At 41.7% G+C, this 20,203-nt stretch overlaps 1 protein-coding gene across 1 annotated transcript in view; it reads left to right on the forward strand.

Annotated features, from left to right (window-relative positions):
- The window catches only part of TENM4 (teneurin transmembrane protein 4), a 514,686-nt gene that overhangs the window by 105,927 nt on the left and 388,556 nt on the right, over positions 1–20,203 (forward strand). The window contains 1 exon segment of the mRNA XM_036743921.1: positions 12,678–12,913. Coding sequence (XP_036599816.1) covers positions 12,678–12,913 — 236 coding nt within the window.

Raw genomic sequence — 20,203 nt, forward strand, 5'->3', positions numbered from 1 at the left:
GCTTTAAAGTTTGCAGGGTTTTATTTTACAAATATCTTATTCTATCCTCACTGCAACCCCGGGAGGTAGGAGTTATTATTATCCTCCTTTTACAAATGAGGAAACTGAGAGAGAGAGAGGTTATGTGACTTGTCCAGGGTCACACAGCTAGTAAGTGTCTGAAGTCAGATTTGAACTCGGGTCTTCCTGATGCCACGTCCAATGCTCCTGTCCACTGTGACACCTGGGTGCTGTTTCAGCTGGTATGTAAGATGCATGAGGGGGAGTGATATGGAATCAATAGAAAAAGATAGGTGAAAAACAGATTTTTGGGTCCTTTTATCACTCAAATACCAGGTTAATTTTACAAAGTGTTGTCATCTCCCTTTGTTTGAGTTGTCCTTTCTGGAGGCCTCTTACCCATCCTTCAATAGCCCACCTCAGCTGACACTGCCTCCATGAAGCCTTCCCTGACCGTCCTCCTCAGACCTTACTTATATTCTATGTTGCTTTACACATTTCTAATACACTCGTATAATGCATATGATGATCACCAGGTTGGCCTCTCACTTTACTAGACTGTACATTTCATGAGGACTACATCTGATCTAAATTTTTCACCTTCCCTACCTCTACACACAATACTCTATAGATAGTACACACGTATTAAATGTTTGCTTTGTTAAATGAATTATTATTGAACTGAAAATAGACCATGTTGAGTGCATGGAAGAGTCAAATCAAGTGCTCTTAGAGACTAGAAAAGAAAATAATCTCGTGCTTGCTACTGAGAAAGATACAAAATATGGGCGCCATAACCCTTTTCTGTTCAGTGCTTCTGACAATGACTTGGACGAGGGCATCGATGGCATGGTTGTTAAGTTTGCGGATGATGTGAATCTGGGAGGCAAAGTTAATAGCTTGGATTATAGAAGTCAAGATTTTAAAAGACCATAACCAAGTGGAACGATTGACCGAGCTAAGGCCATGAAACTCAATGGGGCCACATGTGAAGACTTCTACTTGAGCCCGGATGTTGGGATGGGGAAGGGAGTGGGGTAAGAGAAGGGAAAGGTGGTGAATAGCAGGTGTTTTATGATAACAGAATGGAGAGTTCTCTGACATGGTGGCACCTCTTTTATGCAGACCCAAGTTAGAAAACCTTGGCAGATGAAAGAAAAGGGGCAGCATCCTCAATTTTGATATTCCTTTCTGAAAGAGTGGCTTTTGGTAGTTGGAGACTTTCTAAGTTAGCACAGAATGTAAGGAACCAGACTATGGCAGAGTAGTGGGGCAGAATTATAGGCAGAGTAGGAATGAACCTGCAGGTGGGAGGCAAGACACTTGAGTCCCATTTACTACCTCTGGGACTTTGGGCAGGTCAGTTAATTTCTCTTAGCTTTGGTTTTCACGCTTTTAAAATGAGGGCATAGAACTATGTGACTTCAGCATAGTGGGACTTCAGACCCCACTGTGAATTCTATGGGTTGGTCTCGTTCTGAGCCTCAGTCACATCATCTGCAAAATGGGGCGTTTCAGTGATGCCCGCAGTAAGTACCTCATGGCCGATGTGAGGCTCAAATGAGATTTTGTATATAAAATGCTTTGCAAGCTTGAACTTGCCATGTAAAAGTCAGTTATTATTATTGATTTTTGTCATTGGATCTCCAGTGACTATGAAAGTGCCAGTCAAATGCTTTTTTGATTAATTGATTGACCTTTGCATAAGAATTAATTGCTTTAAAATTTGAGGTAGTTAGATGACACAGTGCATAGAGAGAGTGGTAGGCTCGGTAGTCAGGAAAACCTAGGTTCCTGTTCTGTATCAGACATTTAGTAGCTCTGTGTGATCCTGGGCTGTGTGGTTACACATAGGATATATTTGCAGAAAGCATCTTTTATAACCTCTCTCAGCCTCAGTTTCCTCATCTATAAAGTAGGGATAAAAATAGCACTTAAAACAGAGTCGCCATGAGAACCAAATGAGATGATATTTGTAAAGCACTTGGCAAACCTTAAATCTCTATATAAAATCTATTATTATAATAACCTTTCTTATTTGTAGTTCTTAACAAAAAAAGTCACTGTTCTAATGACCATATGGATGATTAATTCATGAAAAAGGCATATTATTTGAAGATCAAATTGGAGTATTACCCCTAGGGGGTGGTATCATATTCTTGCTACTAGGTTGGACTTTTAGTAGGGCAGGCAAGGTTTTAGTGACAGGAAGTCCAGTGAATGTATAGCTCATTCTCACTGGTCTGAAGATGGTGCAGTAGATAGAACGCTATGCTTGGAATAAAGAAGACCTATCTTCATAAGTTCAAATCCAGCCTGAGACACTTATTAGCTGTGTGATTCTGAGCAAGTCATTAACCTTGTTTGCCTCAGTTTCCTCATCTGTAAAATGTGCTGGAGAAGGAAATGGCAGAGCACTCCAGTATCTTTGTCAAGAAAATCCTAAAGGCTAAAAAAATTATTTTACTGAGTTAGAAAAAATAATAACAGTTCATTTGGAAGAACAAAAGGTCAGGAGCATCAAAGAAACCAGGGAAAAAAGATGTAAAGGAAGTAGATTCTGCAGTATCAGAGCTTAAGCTATATTATAAGGTGAGAGCATTATTGAAGTATAAAAAGGACAATTTCAATTATTTTAAATTAAAATTTTCATGTATAAAGGAAACATGTAGCCAAAGAATAGAAGGAGTGCAGAAAATTGGGGTGGGGGGAAGCTTTCATAGGCAGTCTTTTAGATTGGGTTGGAATGTTGTGATAGTGTAGGAAATGATTAGTGGCTTGATTTAGAAAAACACACAAAGACGTGGACTTATCAAGGAAGATTCTGTCCACCTTCAGAGGAAATAAACATAGCACAGTCTTACATATATGTATGTGTTTGTAGATATCAATGTATATGCGTATGTATATCCACACTAAATAGTAGCTTTCTTGGGGGGGGGGGGGCAGGGAAGGGAAGAGAAAAAAAAACAAAAAGTATACAGCAGAGAACCAAAAAAAAAAAAAAAAAACGACAACAAGAAAGCAAAGGAAAGCTGCACAGCTTTGAAAACAACGTGTAATATTTATTATATAGGTTTCCTTGAAATGGAAATTTATTGTTTTATGTTGAATCCTCTCTTATGGTCTGCTATGTACATGGCATTTTTTTTCTTTTCTCATTTTGTATTTAAGTTAAAAATAAAAAAATTACCAAAAACTTTTCAAAAAGCATAGCATAGCCATAAAAAGCCTTTTTAATATGATTAAAATATATCTAAAATTTAAAAAAAGAAAACCCCAAATGGAAACAAAAAGAGTCACACACGACTGAATGACACCCTTTTGAGATAAAAATAGGAAGGAAGGAAAAGGAGGAGGGAAGGAAAGTGAGGAAGGAAGGATGGATGGATGGAAGGAAGGAAGGAATGGAGAAAGGAAAGGAGGAAGGAAGAAGGAAAGCAGGAAGGAAACAAGTGTTAAGTGCCTCCTATGTGCTAGGTGCTGTGCTAAGAACTTTACAAATATTATTTCATTTGAGCCTCACAGCAACCCTGGGAAGCAGTTGCTATTATTACTCCCCACCCCACCCCCACCCCCACCCCCACCCCCGCCTTCTACTGTTAAAGAAACAGAGAAAGGCAGTTTAGTAAGTGACTTGTCCAGGGTCACCTAGCTAGTAAGTGTCTGAATTTGAATTCTGGTCTTCTTGTCCAGTCATGGTTCCACTTAGCTGCTTTCCAGTTGCTAAGAAGAGAAAGGGAAGGTAAAAAAAGAGGAGGCCTTGGGTTGGAGTGGAGGAGCATTCTGCGTAGAATGAAATCCTTCTCTTCCCCTTCCATTCCTCACTGACATTATACAGCGCCAGAGAGAACCCAGGAGAGAGGAGGGAACCTGGGCCAGCTTGTGCTTTCCCTGAAAGCTAACTCTCAGGATAGTGTTTCAAGGATCTCAGGTGTGTCTGTGCCCAATTTGGGCACAAGCTACATTTGTGGGATCCAGCAAAGTCAGACGCCAGGCGAGGCCTCTCTTTTCACACTTTGCAGCATGTGCAACTTAATTGATTTCACTGGGACCATCTGATTAATAACCTGCCAAGAATGTTGTCTGATAAATTAGAAACAAAAAAAAACCAAACTCAGGGGAGAAGTGCCCCCAATGCGTCAGCTCCAGAGTGCAGGTTAGCAGACCTGATTTGGGAATTCAAGAGACGGCTTTATGGCCAGGTTTCCTCTATGACGAGATTTTGAATCCTCCCTCCAAACAACTGCCCATTCAGATGACTGTTTCCTAGGCCCAGCCTTTCCCCACTCAGGCCGCAGCTCTCAGACCATGTCAGGCCTGCAAATCCTAACAGTAGCTCGCATTTCTATAGTGTTTGCCTTTAGACCAAGAGCTTTTCTCTCACCATAAACCTGCGAAGGAGATAGTGCAGGTATTGTAATGCCCCACTTCAAAGAGGAGGGAATTGAGGCCCACAGGGTTTTCCATATCTGTCACTGAATTCTGGTCCCTCACAGTAACTCCAGTTTCTATAGTGCTTTAAAATTTTTTCATAAAAATCCCTCGAGGGAGGCAGCACAGGATATGTTTTTTTTTTAATTTTATTTTGTTTCATTGTCTGTTTGACAAATGAGTTAGAGAGATTAACTGACCAATCCAGGAGCTTCCAAGGAACTGAGGCAAAAAATTTAAACCTGGATCTCCTGACTCCAGGCCCAACATTCCACCCGCTATATTGTCCTGCCTCTCAAGCAGGTAGCAGGGTAAGAGCCTAAACCAGAGGGTCAGACCCATTTGTCCACTTTAAATCTTCCATGAAAGCATTTTACCTGCCTTAATGGTCAGCACTATCAATTTTTGCCTTTCCCTTAACAGAATATTGTTGCCTTAAAGTGCCTTTATTTCATTTGAGGTGTAGCGTTATACAATTGGTTATGCTTTTGAAACTATAATAAAATCAAGAAAAAATAAAATAATTTATTTCTGGGCAAAATTTAGAAAATGAATACTAGCTTTAATTACTAGCTATTATAAGCTATCACTGCTACTACTATTACAGTTGTATAAAGGCTTTGTTTGTGTGTCTGTGTCTTTACACACACACACACATCCACACATGTATGTATATGTGTGTGTAGATAATAACCCTCTTTATGAATTTTTAGTATTTATTGAGACCCTGATTTGTATTTCATTTGTCTTTGCAAATAATTAAGCCAATAAAGAGTGTAATTGCATTTGGTTTATACTGTGCTTTTTTCTATTAAGAACAGAAAACAAGACTATTACCAGGAGATATTTGCCTCATTGGAGAAACATAATCATGTAGAAATACCAGAACTGATACTGAAAGAGGTTTGGATTTGAAGTCAGAGGATGCCAGTTAAAATCCTGACCTTGCTGCTCTTTGTTACACTTGTAGCCTTAGGCAATGGCTTCAGTTCTTTGAGCCTCAGTTTCTAGTTCTATAAAATGGGGGTAGTATTTACATCACCAATCTTACAGAGCTGTTATGAGACCTGTATTCTGTGATCCCTGAAGCGAGCTCTAAACCTCTGAATTCAGAAGCGTGGGCACTGAAAGCCAGGCCTTTTGACTCAAATCCACCATCTCTAGCATGCCTCTCGAGGGTCTCTCTAGCAAAGGGCTGCTGGGGCTTTGCGGTGCAAAGTGAAGGAGAGTTATCGGTAATGGGGAAAGCAGTGGTCCTGGCACTGGAAAACCTAGACTCGAGTTTTGACTTTGCTTCTTACTACCTGTTATTATCACAGTTTTACAGATGAGGCTCCGAGAGGGAGTGACTTGTCCAAGGGCATTCAACCAGAAAGTATTGGAGCCAAGACTCCAAATGGGTCTTCTGATTCGAAGCCCAGTACACACACTTTCTAGCATTCCTCCTGTCTTTCTGGAAAAATAGAATATTGAGGTGTTTCAGCTGTGGAAATTGTCTTTTGACCATCTGGCCAACTTTTACAAGAATTAATAAGAGAATAGAGTAGAATAAAATAGAGTAGAAAAGAAAAAATCTCCCTTAGTCCTAGAACCTGAGAATGTTGGGGCTGGGAGTTAGCGCAGAGATCATGTTGTCCAACGCTGTAATTTTACAGATGTGGAGATGGAGAGTCAGAAAGGATATAGCTTGCCTTAAGGGCACACAGCTAAAAATCAAGACCACAGAATTTCATAATTAATGTTGTGCTTCTGATTTAAGAAATGAAACTCTCTAAATTATTTGAATTCAGATAAAACCGAGTCATCAGAATATTTTAGTAAGCCTTATTTCAGTGATTTAAAGCATCCCTGATTTTGCAGCTATCGACCCTCCCAACAGGAAGGCAGATCCTTACAACCTGTGCCTTGGTAGAAGTGGTCCATACGTTGCCATGGGCAGGAAATTTGGCCTCTGGTGGGCAGCCCTCAGCTAATGGGCCTTTCTGAACTTCGCCAGACAAGGCTTTGGACAGCAGATGCACAGTCTGTCACCTGGCCAGGACTCAAAGCTTTTCTGGTTTCATGGGGCCTGCCTAAGCTTCTGCTTCCCTGGCAGGAACTCAGCTTCCCCTCCACTCCATAATAAGACATCAGAGCAGGACTTTGGTAACACTAGGGGTGGGGAAGGGACAGTGAAACCCTTGGGAATCCCCAGCATTTTCAGCTAGTGTTAAATATCACAAGGGGCCCTGGAATGAAGAAACTGCAGAGCAGCACACACCACACGCTTCATTCAGTCTAGCTTAGATCCCCTTGGACAGTCACATAATCCTTGAAATAGATTACTACACAACTACTTTGTTTTTGCATTGTATTACCTTGAGGTTGTCTCAAATGCCTAGCACTTTTGAGGAAGTCATATCCTGATAGGATTTTTAAGGTGCAATTTAAAATCCCCAAGAGCCAGGTCCCAGACTGGTGACGCAGGTTAAACACTGAGATATTCTGGGGGGAGCTTGTCTGGCATCCGGACCGTGGGCACCGATCCCCCCAGGGAGGAAATAGAAGTGTTTGCTTGCTGTATTGATGAAAACATTGATAAGCTCCCCCTTGTACAGTGCATCTCAGTTTGCAAAACATTTTGCTCCTAGGAGAGGAAGGGAGGGAGGGAGAGAGAGGGGGAGGGGAAGATCGAGAACTTGAAAATTGGCCCTCTGATATCACATCCTAGGCTTTGAAATACATTGTACCATCTTGTGGCAGGAGTTCTCAGGAAGCACCTCCATAACCAAAGGTAGGATCAAGGGCCATGCTTACTAGGAGCTTACTGTTTCAATCACCTTGACAACCTGCTTCTGAAATTAATGGAATTGTAGTCTAATCAAATTTATGTTCTTTTTTTAAATGGCGAGATTTATGGATTTATCGTATGTTCTGCCGCACCTTTAAAAAAATTCACTCACATCTTCAACTATGAAACAGTGAAATGTCCTGGAAACACCACAAGATTTGGGGCCAGAAGACCTGAGTTCAAATTCCTTTTCTACTGCTTAATACCTGTGTAATACTAAGCAGGCCACTTAACCTCTCTTGGCCTCAGTGTTCCCTTCTGTAAAATTGGAGTAATGATAGTACCAACCTTTCAAGGTTGTTGTGAGGGTCAAATGAAAGAATATCTCTCTGCAAACGTAAAGTGTTTTGCAAACCTTCAAGCATTATCTAAATTCTGGCTGTTCTTCTTATCATCATTGTTATTAGCCCTTGACACCACAGTGTAGGTTTGCAGTGTGCAAAGATAACTCATACGCAGTCCTTAGGGTGCCTTGGCTCAGTCTGCGTACTTAGCTTTCTTTGACCATAGAGTGATGAATTTGGATGATGCTGCTGATTTTGGGATCAAGTGGCAGCCCCAGACTCCTGCAAGTTAAGGCTGTGAAGTAAGTCTTGGTTCAAGAGAGACATAGAGGTATGGAGGGGGCAGTGGTCAACCTCAGAGGAGTGTCGTGGAAGGCTCACTGGATTAACTGGATGACCTTGGGTAACTCACTTTATTGCTCTGAGCCCTAGATTCCTCATGGGTAGATGAGTTCTCAGGCTATACTCTTTATTCTGTGATTCTGTGGTTTTGTGAGAGGCGAGGGATGGTGTCCAGAGGGTCAGATTTCAGGCCAGCAGGACAAAAATGAAGTTTTGTTGGCTGCCTGCTCAGCTTGTCCATTGGTAGACAATAGATGGACAATTCCACATGTCATACTAAGATCAATGAATTTAGACTCATAAAACCTGGTTTTAACCACAGGAACTTAAGAGTCAAAGGGTTCCTCATGGTCAAGTGCTGTCTCCTCCAACCTGTACCTGTACCTAACTCTACAGCACTCCCCCGAAGTGGTCATTCTGGCCAATGATTGAAGACCTCCAGCATGGCAACGAGAGGAGAGTAGGACTATTTCCTCCTTCAACCTGGACACCATGATTTCTTTCTTAATGTAGCCTGTGAATGCATTCTTTTTATTTTGCCATCCTATAGTTAAGATTCATATCATGGTCTCATAATTCATTCAAAAGAGTCCCAGCTGTTTACTAACCAGATGACCTTGGACAAATCAGCCCCATTCTCTAGGCCTCTCAGTTTCACCTGTAAGAAAAAGGGGTATTTGGATTAGATATTCTTTAGTCTCTCACATTTCATGATTCCACAAGACAGAGAAACCTTTCTCAAGCCTGGTCATTTCATACAGTTTCTGCTCAATACTATCTTACATCGTAATTGGGAAGAAAACATATAAATATACCATAGCCCAGAAGTCTTAGTGCACCAAAAACCATACCAAGACTTCTGCAATACCCTGTATATTGGTATATACAAGATGCATACATAGCACAACTTAGAAGCTGCTCTGTACGTATAAGTATGCAGACAATATAGACAGAGTGACCATAGAGGGGAAAGCAGAGGCAGCTGGGGGCCCTTGGAACTCCTCATGCATGAAATGGTATAGGAACCCAATCTCGAAGGAAGCCAGGCACTCTAAGAATAATGGGATGTCCCATGACACCATGGTTACAGCGTTGTATCAGTCTGAGTTCAAATCTGGCTTCAGACACTTACTAGCTGCGTGACCCTGGACAAGTCATTTAACCCTGGTTGCCTCAGTTTCCTCAGCTATAAAATGAGCTGGAGAAGGAAATGGCAAACCAAAATCTTGGCCAAGAAAACCCCAGATGGGGTCATGAAAAGTCAGACGCCACTGAAAAATGGCAGAACGACGACATGGAGGTCCACGAGAAGTGTCAAGTTGACCAATTTTTTGGGATGATGACAATACGAACCCCATAATTATGTAGTTCTTTAAGGTTAGAGAGACATTTTGGAACAGAGGCAGGGGTTCTGGGTCCCTTGCCAAAGGATCTAGTTTTGAATCTCAGCTCTGCTACTGCCATGTGACATTGGATAGGTGACTTTATTGCTTGGGACCTCAGTTTCCTCATTTATAAAATAAGATATGTTGTCCTGGATGACCTCTAAATCTATTACCCTGTGATCCTAATCCTGGCTCTGTCAATAGCTAATCGTGTGGCTTGGGTCAAGTCACTTTACTTTTCTAAACCTCAATTTGTCTGTCTATAAAACAGTAATGATCTGCACTGCAACGCCTGCCTCCCAGGGTTGTTGTGAAGAAATGACTTCATAAACCTTAGGGCACTACAGAAGTGTGATCTATTCTTCATCTTTACAAAGACCTTACCTCGCACCTAACCTGAGGTAGATAATACAATTGTTATTATACCCATGTTATAAAATGAAGAAACTCAGGGCTAGAGAGGTCAGGAGATGGAGCAGTGTCATGTAACTATTAAGGGTTAGAGTCAGAATTAGAACCCAGGTCTCCTGAGTCTGAATCCTAAGCTTTTTCCCCCATGACATGCTCCTTCTCTGTGTATATAATCTTTCTAAAGCTAGAAAGATTTCAAGCTTTGGACTGGACTATCTTAGGACTATGAGTCTGAAGACTCCTCTCTGAAGACCTGCCCAAATAATTTTTGGTAAGACCCATCACCGGAAGGTTGGCCACCAGCAGATAAATTTTTTGGCCACCACTGTTTAATGAAACTTTCTACTAAGGTGTGGAGGGGCTGTGATCTGCGTCAGTGGAGGGAGTAACCGCCCCAATGAAATCCTAGATCACTGAAGCATTACAGTGTGTATGTATACGTGTATATGTATAGCAGCAGCCTATACATATGAGCATTTGCATAAAGCCCTCATACGGATTCCACACCCACTGCAGCTACACTTTAGCCGCTTGGTTTATGTTTTGTTTTGTTTTCTGTTTGTTTGAAACCACACTTCATAGATGCATGACTCACTGGCTTCATTCATGTTTCCATATGTATGTAGAAACATAGCGAAGCAGACATTCCTAGAGACTTTGCAAGACAACCTCATTGAGATGGACATTCTCACCTCCTCCCGCCATGATGGTGCTTACAATGATGGGTATGTGACACTCCTGCGCCCTTCCTCTTTGCTCTGCCCCTGCTTTCTATCCCTGCATGAAAGCCTTCAATGGTCTTAGTGCATTCTTAAGGGTGATACCATTGGCCATACCAACCCGTAGGCAGTTTTAGGAGACCAAGAGTTTGTAAACTCTTTGGACTGTAATGTAAACAGAAAGGGTCCTGAATTAGGAGTTTGGGAAGTTTGATCCTGGTCCCAGGTCTGCCCCTATCCAGCTTGGAGAGTCTCTTATAGGAACACAGCATCCTGTGTGTATTAATGCCTGCCTCATTAATATGCTAATTCATGGCATCTCATTGGCTTTCATTGCCCTTTTGAATACCATTTCATTAAGAGGAGGATGAAGATGCCATAACCCACAGTTCCATGAAGATTTAGGCTCCTTGCCTCAGCGGAGGACTTGAGTTGCTCCAAGCTTTGCTTTTTAACAAATGTGGAGTTCACATTCATTTGAGGTCATCGTTTTTCACAGATCACAAGGAAGTCCTCATGTGACCTTGGTCACACTGATCATTAAAGCCAGGCCTTTGCTTGATCTAATAACCCATTTGGATGATAACCATCATGTTTTGACATATTGACCATTTAACCTTTAAGTTAAAAAATTGTTTCTGAGATTGGGTTCTGTGCTAAACAACCACAAGGCATGCTACGCATGAGCTATCATATTAGTCTGAAGGCAGGCCTCGCTTTCTCCCCTATCTGGCTTATACCAAAACTGATTGCGGTCTACAACTGTGCTCTTAATTTTATTCTTTTTTATCATTGCTATTCCTTCCATCTTTGTCATGTGATAAAATAAACAAGATGTCTTTATTTTCATGGAAAGAACTGGGTTTGTTTTTTTAACCCTTTAATAATAAATATAGGGAGGCAGCTTAGCATAGTGTACCAAGAGCCAGCCTTGGAGTCAGGAAGACCAGAGTTCAAATCAACATGAAAACTGTGTGATTATGGGCAAGTCACTCAACTTGGTGCCCTATGCAGCTGAATTACAAACAAGTTGCTGACCTGCTTCACTGGAGGAATTTCTGTATAGGGAATTCCTTACACTGATGAACTCCCAGGTCCAGGACTAAAAAAAAAAATCATATTAGATATATATTTTATGTGATAATTTTGCGTAATGATTTTTCATTGGAGGTATAACTTTTAGGATACTCTGTATCTATACACATACACACATATATTTTCTTTTTAATGATTGTTTTTAGGGGTTCAGATTACATCTAGGTCAGCTGGCCTATATTTGGACTAATATGGTATTTTCCATTTTAACAGCTACTTTGAACAACGTCTACCCCTGTATACTCACTTTGTAGTCTCAAACTCAGAAAGTGTAGAACAGAGGTTCATAAGTTTTTTGTGTTTCACAGACCTGTTTGACGGTCTAATGCAGCCTAAGGACCCCTTCTCAGAATCAAATTTTTAAATGCATAAAATGCATAGAATTACAAAGGAATCCAATTTTATTGAAATAAAGTTATCAAAATATTTTTTTAAATGAGTTCACGGGCCCCAGGTTAAGAAACCCTGGTGCAGAGAATGTTTTGAGTAGGAATTCCAAAGACTTGGTACTGTTAAGTATCATATTTCTGACCATCCTGTGACTTTTCACTGTGGCTGAATTTGATGGTGATTTTAGGTGTTTATCTCCTGAACCACATGGATCACATAAATAGGATTTCATTTTAAAAGCCTGACTCTTTTTCATGGTTATAGAAGCACCAAGAAAGTGGATAGTAGAAGGGTGAGATCAATAGCTTTCCCTTTTAGTCTCTTGCTCTTACATGGGGACAAAAGACAACAGTGCTTAGAACACATCCTTAGATCATGCCCCGGTGACCTCTGTCAAGGAGTAGCTTGTCCCCTGAGGTACCCTGTCCCAAGCTCACCAGACATCTGGGGCTCTTTATGCCCAGTTGGTAAAGCCGTCAGTATATCCTTGGGGATGCCTCTCACTGTCTTATCCACTTCCCCATGGAGACGCCTCTTGGTGTTGAAATGTTTGTGGTAGTCTATAGTACATGTGACGTTGTGACCCTTACTGACCTCTTTTCCTGTTGTCTCTCTGGTTCCACTGAATGTTTAACTTTCTTTGCATGGCTCAATCTGTGTGTTTTTTACCAGCCCCAGTGGGTCTCACTTTTACCTTACCTTCTTTCTCTCTTAAGTACCAACCCACTGACCAGGTCTGGTGTCTTTTTTACGAGTGACCAATAAGGCTTGTCCTTTCTTCCCACAGGCACTTCCTGTTTAAGCCGGGAGGTACATCGCCCCTCTTTTGTACCACGTCTCCAGGATACCCGCTGACGTCCAGCACTGTGTACTCTCCTCCCCCTAGGCCCCTCCCACGAAGCACGTTTTCCAGGCCTGCCTTTAACCTTAAGAAGCCCTATAAATACTGTAACTGGAAGTGCGCTGCTCTCAGCGCTATCATCATCTCAGTCACACTGGTGGTCCTGTTGGCATATTTTGTCGGTAAGTATGTTTTACCCACTTTGGACCTTACCTGCTTTTCATACCTGTGTTCCTGTGGTTTCTCTTTGACTCAGTTCACCACACCCATAGGGAGCCTGACTGTTCAAACAACCCATGAGGCCATAATTGAGATACCACTGACCGCCCGGTGGCCCTGATTGTCTGGGATATGGGTCTCACAAACTTCAAACTATTAAATAATGGCAAACATCACAGTTCCTGTCATTGCCCAATACCCTGATGGAAATGGTCGTGTGGCGGAGAAGAAATTTAACTGCCTTTTGTTCATCCAGTGGTAACCGAGTGCCTGCCCGGCTGGAAAAAGCAGCCACTAGAACCATCAACCTAGACTGGTATTGATAACTCAGGCACTGAGAAACAGACAGCGTCACATCACAGCAACAAGAAAGAGCATTATGTCATCCGGTGGTCCAGTCCCTTGCCAGGCCTGGATTCTGTTCAGTGATCACCTCCATGCCAGATGTTTTTCACGTGATCTCGTTGTCATTCTGGGGAGTCCCCCCACTATTTCTGCATCTTCTGGAAGAAGGTTCCAGCCTGCATCATAGAACCAAAGAACCTCAGACTTGGAAGGGAACACAGAGGGCATCTAACCCAACCCTTACCTAAAGAAGATATCCCCTCCTTCAGCATCTTCAGTGAACGCAGAAAATCCACGCTTACGGCTTAGGTCCTGATACTTGAAATTAAAGGATCTGTCATTTTTGTCAGTGTGCATGCTGACTGATATTGTGGGTACTTTGCCAACACAGACCATAATTCCTCTACGCCTTAAGAGATGGTTTATTGAGTTGCTTTCCCAAAAAACCCAAAATGACCAGACAGGGAACGCTCTGTGGGTCGACTTCTCCACAGTTAGCAAAACCAATTCTCAGACAATAGACACGGAGCCCATGATGTAACGTACACTGGGAACCTTCCTAACTTGGTAGATGGATAAAGCATTTGTTAATCACTCACTACATGCCCGAGACTGCTAAGCATGTTAGGACGTGCCAGTGTTTTCTGCTCCCTTGGCACAACTTTCAAGAACCTAGGGTCCACCCACCAGTCATCAGGATGCATTCCAGGGAGACTTTGTTTGAAGTAGATTCTGATATCTTGCCAGAACAATCTGTGAATAAAATCCAAAGTCAGCTAGAGAAATTCTTCATGTGCTGACATTTTTCCCTTATCACATCCAAGGTGTGAATAAGTTCTATGATATTAATCAGACAAATTTCCGGGTTTCACTTGGGTATAAGGAAGAACTTTCTATCAGGTAGAATTGTCCAAAAAAAGGAATTGCCTGTCTCTGGAGATCATGAGCCCCTCTTCAGAAGAGAATAGGGCATTGGATTTTAAGTCAAGAAGACTTGGATTCAAATCCTCCCCCAGATACTTGCTAGCTGTGGGACTCTGGAAAAGGTTTTCTCTCCCGCCTTGGGTTCCTCAGTTTAAGATAAGTAGACTGGACCCAATGGCCTCTGAAGTCCTTTTTAATTCTAAATCTTTGCCACTATAATCCCTCAAGGCAGGGCTTCTTAACTTCCTTTTTTGACATGGACTTCTCAGAATAATATATTTAAATGTATTAAATAAAATACCTAATAATAACAGCAAGCGTTTACTATTAGGTAAAAATTAGGTACTTCTTAAGTAAATTTGCTTTAGGCTTGCTAAGTGCTCTCTATGTGTTATCCGATTACACAGGACAATGCCATGGTTCTGAAACACAGTTATCAAAGTATTACAAGTTGTAATTTCTCAGGCCTCCTTCCCCAAAGTCTATCCACAAATTGCTTGGTGGACCACAGACCCCTTGCTATAAAGGATCTTTCAGAAAATGGAATGCATACTTGTTGAGAGTGTTATATAGGGGATTCCTGGCTCTGGCGAGGAGTTGAAGGAGATGACCTCTAAGAATCCTGCCATATTTGGCATCCTTTGGTTCTGTGATATGATATGTCAGATGACATGTGGCATCACGGAATAGTAAATGGAGAACTGATTTCTGAGTCAGGAGAAACTTGGTCCAGGTTCTGGCTCTGTGACACAGAAGTCACCAAGGCTTTCAGTGCTCTGGACTCTAAGGCTCTAAGATGCAGGATGGTTGTAGAACTGAATTTATAGAGGGAGTTCCCTCTGTGAAAGAAAAAAAAAAAGGAGGTACACCCAGGAGGGTATGTATGACCCTGGGAGTGAGGTCAGTAAGGCTTCAGGCTAACCAACAGGATCACTGACTGCCTGCTAGAATTAAGGCCAGGAAGGGGAAAGGAACTTTGAGGAGTAATGGGAGGTGTTAAGCACTTGTTATGCGTTAGACACCTCTAAGGACACAAGAAAGGCAAAAGACAGTCCCTCTAGGAGTTCCTAATTTAATGGGAGAGACAACAGAGTCAGTAAGCACTTATTAAGCACCTACTCTATACCAAGGCACAATGCTAAGCCCTAGGGATAGAGACAAAAGACCATCCATACCCTCAAGGCTCCATGGATAGAAGCCTCATTTGTAGGCAGGACTAGGGAGGAGGTAGTCCTGTGTTACTCTGCCCTGCTCGTACCACATTGGGAGTATTGTATTCTCTTCTAGGTGCCCCATTTGAAGTCAGTGATTGGTTGCTTGAGAGTAATGATAACTAACACTTGTATAGGGCATCGAAGTTTGCAAAGTACTTTAATATTACCTCATCTGATCCTCCTCACCACCCTGGGAAGTGGGTGCTATTGTTAGGAAACAGAGATAGGCAGAAGTTAAGTGACTTGCCCAGGGTTACAGAATTAGTAAGCATCTGAGACTGGATTAGAACTCAGATCTTCCTGACTGGACAGCTAGCACTCTGTTCATTGTACTGTCTTACTCCTAGTTTTCCAGAGAAAGGCTCCTCCTTAGGCAGGGAAGGGCTTCAAGTACATGCCATATAAAGGTCAGCTGAAAGAATCAGATATTTTTAGCCTTGAGAAGCATTCTCATTCTCTCTCTCTCTCTCTCTCTCTCCTTCTCCCTCTCCCTCTCCCTCCCCATACACATACATAGTATTATAATATGTATTATTTATATATACACATATTATTATAATAGGTATTATTTCTATATCATATATATTTATATATGATAGCTACCTTTAAGTAATTGAAAGGCTGACATATGGAAGAGGGATCAGACTTGTTTTTCTTAGCTGCAGGAGTCAAAATTAGGAAAATGGTTGGACGTTTCCAAGGGCCAAATATGTATGAGCTTTGATGTAAGGAAAAGCTTCCCAACAATTAGAACTATCCCAGTGTAAAATAAATAGGGGTCCCCTCTCACTAGACAGCTTTAAGCAAAAAACCCATGTCTACTTCCAGGGGATATAGCTGAGAGCATTCTTATCCAGGCATGGGTTAACTAGATGGCCTCTGAGGTGCTGTCCAACTCAGATTATTTGATCCCAAAGCTTGAATCAGAGGACCCTGCTTCCAATCTCACTTTGCTTTTCACAAGCTTTATATTGTTGGAAAAGTCCTATCTCCTCTCTGGCTCTCCATTTCTTCTTCTGCTGGTATATGTCCCTTACTTACATTCCTTCTCACTCTGAATTCTATGATTCTATGGTTAGAGAAGGATGTGTTATCTACCTTCTTTGACTTAGAAGTTTATACATTTTGACCTAGGTGTCTTCAGGAGCTGAGGAGATGCCAGCAAGTCTTGTCCAGTTGAACCGTTTTTAAGAATGGCCCATAATTACTCATTTCTAAAAGAATCATCAATTATTAAAAATCAAATTAATCAGTTCAGCTTCAGACAAACATACTTAACAAAGACTCTCCACAAGACCAACTGATCTAATCAGTAGGCGAAAACTCAGATATTTAATTAGATTTTTGATGAAAAATTGTGTTTAATTTCAAGTATAATCAATTATTAATTACTATAATGAGCAAGTCTGACTGGGTTTACTAATTAACTCATTTAAAAATTATGAATAACCTTTTCATTTGTAATTATTTTCTACATCTTGTCAAGAAAGAGATAAAAATTGTATCACCTAACCAGTGGAGGGGGGGAGAATAAGAAATCAAAAGAAATTGACGTTTTGACTTTTTTGGGGCAATTTTGATGTTAGCCCATAGCACCATAATTCCAGGATTATAGGAGTATTAACAATATTTTTTAGTTAACAGTTTAAAAGTTTCTTCTCAAATGAGCAGCCACTGACCTTATATGTCTAAAAATACTGTGCATGGGCATGAAGGTTTTAATTGGTATCTACCACTATCAAAAGAAAGAGAAGTAGAAAGTAGGGTTATCTCCTGTTACCCACAAATGTCTGCAGATGATGATTTCCATATATCTGCAGTAAATTTAAATTATTATGGATTCAGGCAGTTGGAGCTAGAAGGGACCAAAGATAATCAATCCAACCTTTTTATGGTACAGAGGAAGGAGCTCAGACCAAGGAAGGGAGAGGTCGGGAGGCGGGGAGAGGACAAGCGACTGAAAACTTTGCCTCCCTCATGTCAGTTCATTACTCTTTCCCCATTCCACATTACCACCATTCCAGTCTGAGCAGTGAATGTATGACAGTGTAATATAATTGCAGTACCAAGTTAGCATGAAGGATCTCTGTGGGACTTCTCCTTAAGGGAGAATAGAGTTGTTTCCAAGGACCATCCTTTCAGATTTGAAAGCTGTCGGATGACTTTTTATTTATAGTTTTATCTTTCTCTCACGTTCCTTCCTTCCTTCCTTCCTTCCTTCCTTCCTTCCTTCCTTCCTTCCTTCCTTCCTTCCTTCCTTCCTTCCTTCCTTCCTGCCTGCCTTCCTTCCTTCCTGCCTTCCTTCCCACCTGCCTTCATTCCTTCCCTGTTGCTTCCTTCCTCCTACCCTTCCTTTTATAGCAATTAAAAAAGGTTCAAGACACATAATTTCTGGGTAATTTGATAATTTTATTAATAAGGGCAGCTGGTTTTTTTAATAAAAAGATGGTCATTTGGCTGCCTCTCTTAGATCAAAGATAATCATGGCAGTACGGGCTCATAATTTATATACCCTTCAAAGAATAGGTGTTCCCCAGGGTGGGAATCAGCCTTGATTGGTTAACAATAAGAGAATGAATATTACTATAAGAGTCTGAGAGTGACATTATGTCACCCTTGGACAGAGACTATCTCTATATCAAGACCACTCCCCAGCTTTGGGCAATCTATTCAAAGAATTTATGCCCCATCCAAGCCTGAGAGGATCACAATGGCTAAGTGGCTACTCCACCTGGGTGGAGTCTGAACAAGAAAGTTAGTCATTCTCATTATCAGCAATGTCCTTCAAGGGACTGAATTTTTTTAAAATCAGGACTTTAGAAAAAGGGGGAAGCTCTGGATCTCCCCAAATCATTGGTTATTAATAATCATTTCTCCCTTTTCTTTCCTCTCCTTTCCTCCTTCCTCCTTTTCTTTCCTTCCTTCCTCCCTCCCTCCCCATTCCCCTCTTTATCTTTCCCTTTGTTGCTCCCTCCATCCTTCTCTTTCCTCCTTTCTTTCCTTCCATTTCTTGCTTCCTTTCTTAAGTTCATTTTCTTGCCTTCTTTGTACTTTTTCTTCCTTCTTCTTTCCCTTCCTTTCTCCTTTTCCCACCCTCTCTCTTTTCCTTTCTTCCTTTTGACATATTCTTTGCGAGCCCCTTAGTATAAGTTCTAATTACTTCTACTTGGATCTAATAGGTCTCTATACTCCCAGGTTCCCTCTCCTCTCCTGCATCCTTCTAGGTTAATCTTTTCACATAGACATGATCGTGCAGCTTTCAGAGGCTCCTTACTGCCTATTTGTTCCACTTAGGCTGGCATTTAAGACCTTCCACAATCCAGTATGACAGCACATTTTCAATCTTATTTTAGTCTTCTCCCATCCAAATACTCCATACTGAAGCCACATTGGCCTACCCCAGGCCCCCGATGGGTCTTAGCTGTATGGAGTTTTCTTGGCGAGAATACTGCTGTGGTTTGCCATTTCTTTCTCCAGTGGATTAAGGCAAACAAAGGTTAAGTGATTTGCCCAGGGTCATACTGCTAGTGAGAATATGAGGCTGAATTTGAACTCAGGTGTTCCTGACTCCAGGTTCAGCAGTCTATCACTGAGCCAACCAGCTACCTCCAAGGCAAACAGGTTAAGTGACTGGCTCAGGGTCACACAGCTACTAAGAGTCTTAGGCTGAATTTTAACCTGATTCCAGGTCCAGGGCTCTATCCACTGAGTCATCTAGGCATAGTAGGTACTTAAGAAGTATTTATTGCCCTCTATTTCTAAGTTCCTTCCAGCTCTAACGTTCTCAAGATTCCCTCCAGCCCTAATATTTGTTGAGTCTATGATGGCCTAAGATTAGATCTGTACTCTTGTCCAAGTCACTTCAATTTTGCTGGCCTCAGTTTCCTTCTCTGTCAAATGAGGAGCTTGATCAAGATGATCCCTAAGGAGGGTCCTTCCAGCTCAGAACGAGTGTGGTTCTGTGACTTGCTGCAATGTGCAGGGGGCAGATGGAGGTGAGGAAGACTTCCCATATGTAATAGACAGGGAAGTAGCGAGGACCTTCAGCAGTGGATTTGAATATGCTTAATAGCCAGGTGGGTATGAGTGTAAATAGGAAATGGTTTGCACCTTCACCAGCTGCTGATTGTAGGTTGAGAGAGAGAGAAAGAGAGAATGAGAACAAACACAGGCTTAAAGTGGTAATCGTTTAATTTACAAGTGAGAGCATGACTCAGCCTAATTGCTCTTCTTGAGAAGAGGCTGACTATGGCAGATCTTCCCTGGTTGAAACATCCTTGGGGTTTGCTTTTTGGTCTGCTCCTGGTCGAGAGGCAAGATTAGTTAGCTCAGGATGCTCTTTAGCTGAGGCAGACGTTAGCCAGCTGTGGCGTAAACTGTGACCTGTGTAGTTGCAACAGCCATGAGAAATGTTCATCTGGCTCAGCTCCTTCCCTAGGGTTTGTCATTTGGCGCCCCCACCAATATTATCTTGGCGTGTATTTTATAGTTTCTTGAGAGGAAACGTGACATAATGGATAGCAGCCTAAGAGCCAGAGATTACATCCCACTACTGTCGATAACTGGCTTCGTGACCTCTGTTTGCCTCAGTTTCTTTATCTATAAAACGAGGTTAATAATAGCGCATACCTCCCAGGGTCATTGTGAGGATCAAATAAGGTGATATTTGTAAAGCGGTTAGCATAGTGCCTGGTGCTTAGTAAGATGCCCTATAGATGCTTATTCCCTTCCATTCTCCCCTCCCCCACCAGGAAGGCTGAGGTCCATTCT

Source organism: Trichosurus vulpecula, chromosome 2, assembly GCF_011100635.1.
Source record: "Trichosurus vulpecula isolate mTriVul1 chromosome 2, mTriVul1.pri, whole genome shotgun sequence".
Taxonomy (NCBI): Eukaryota; Metazoa; Chordata; class Mammalia; order Diprotodontia; family Phalangeridae; genus Trichosurus; species Trichosurus vulpecula.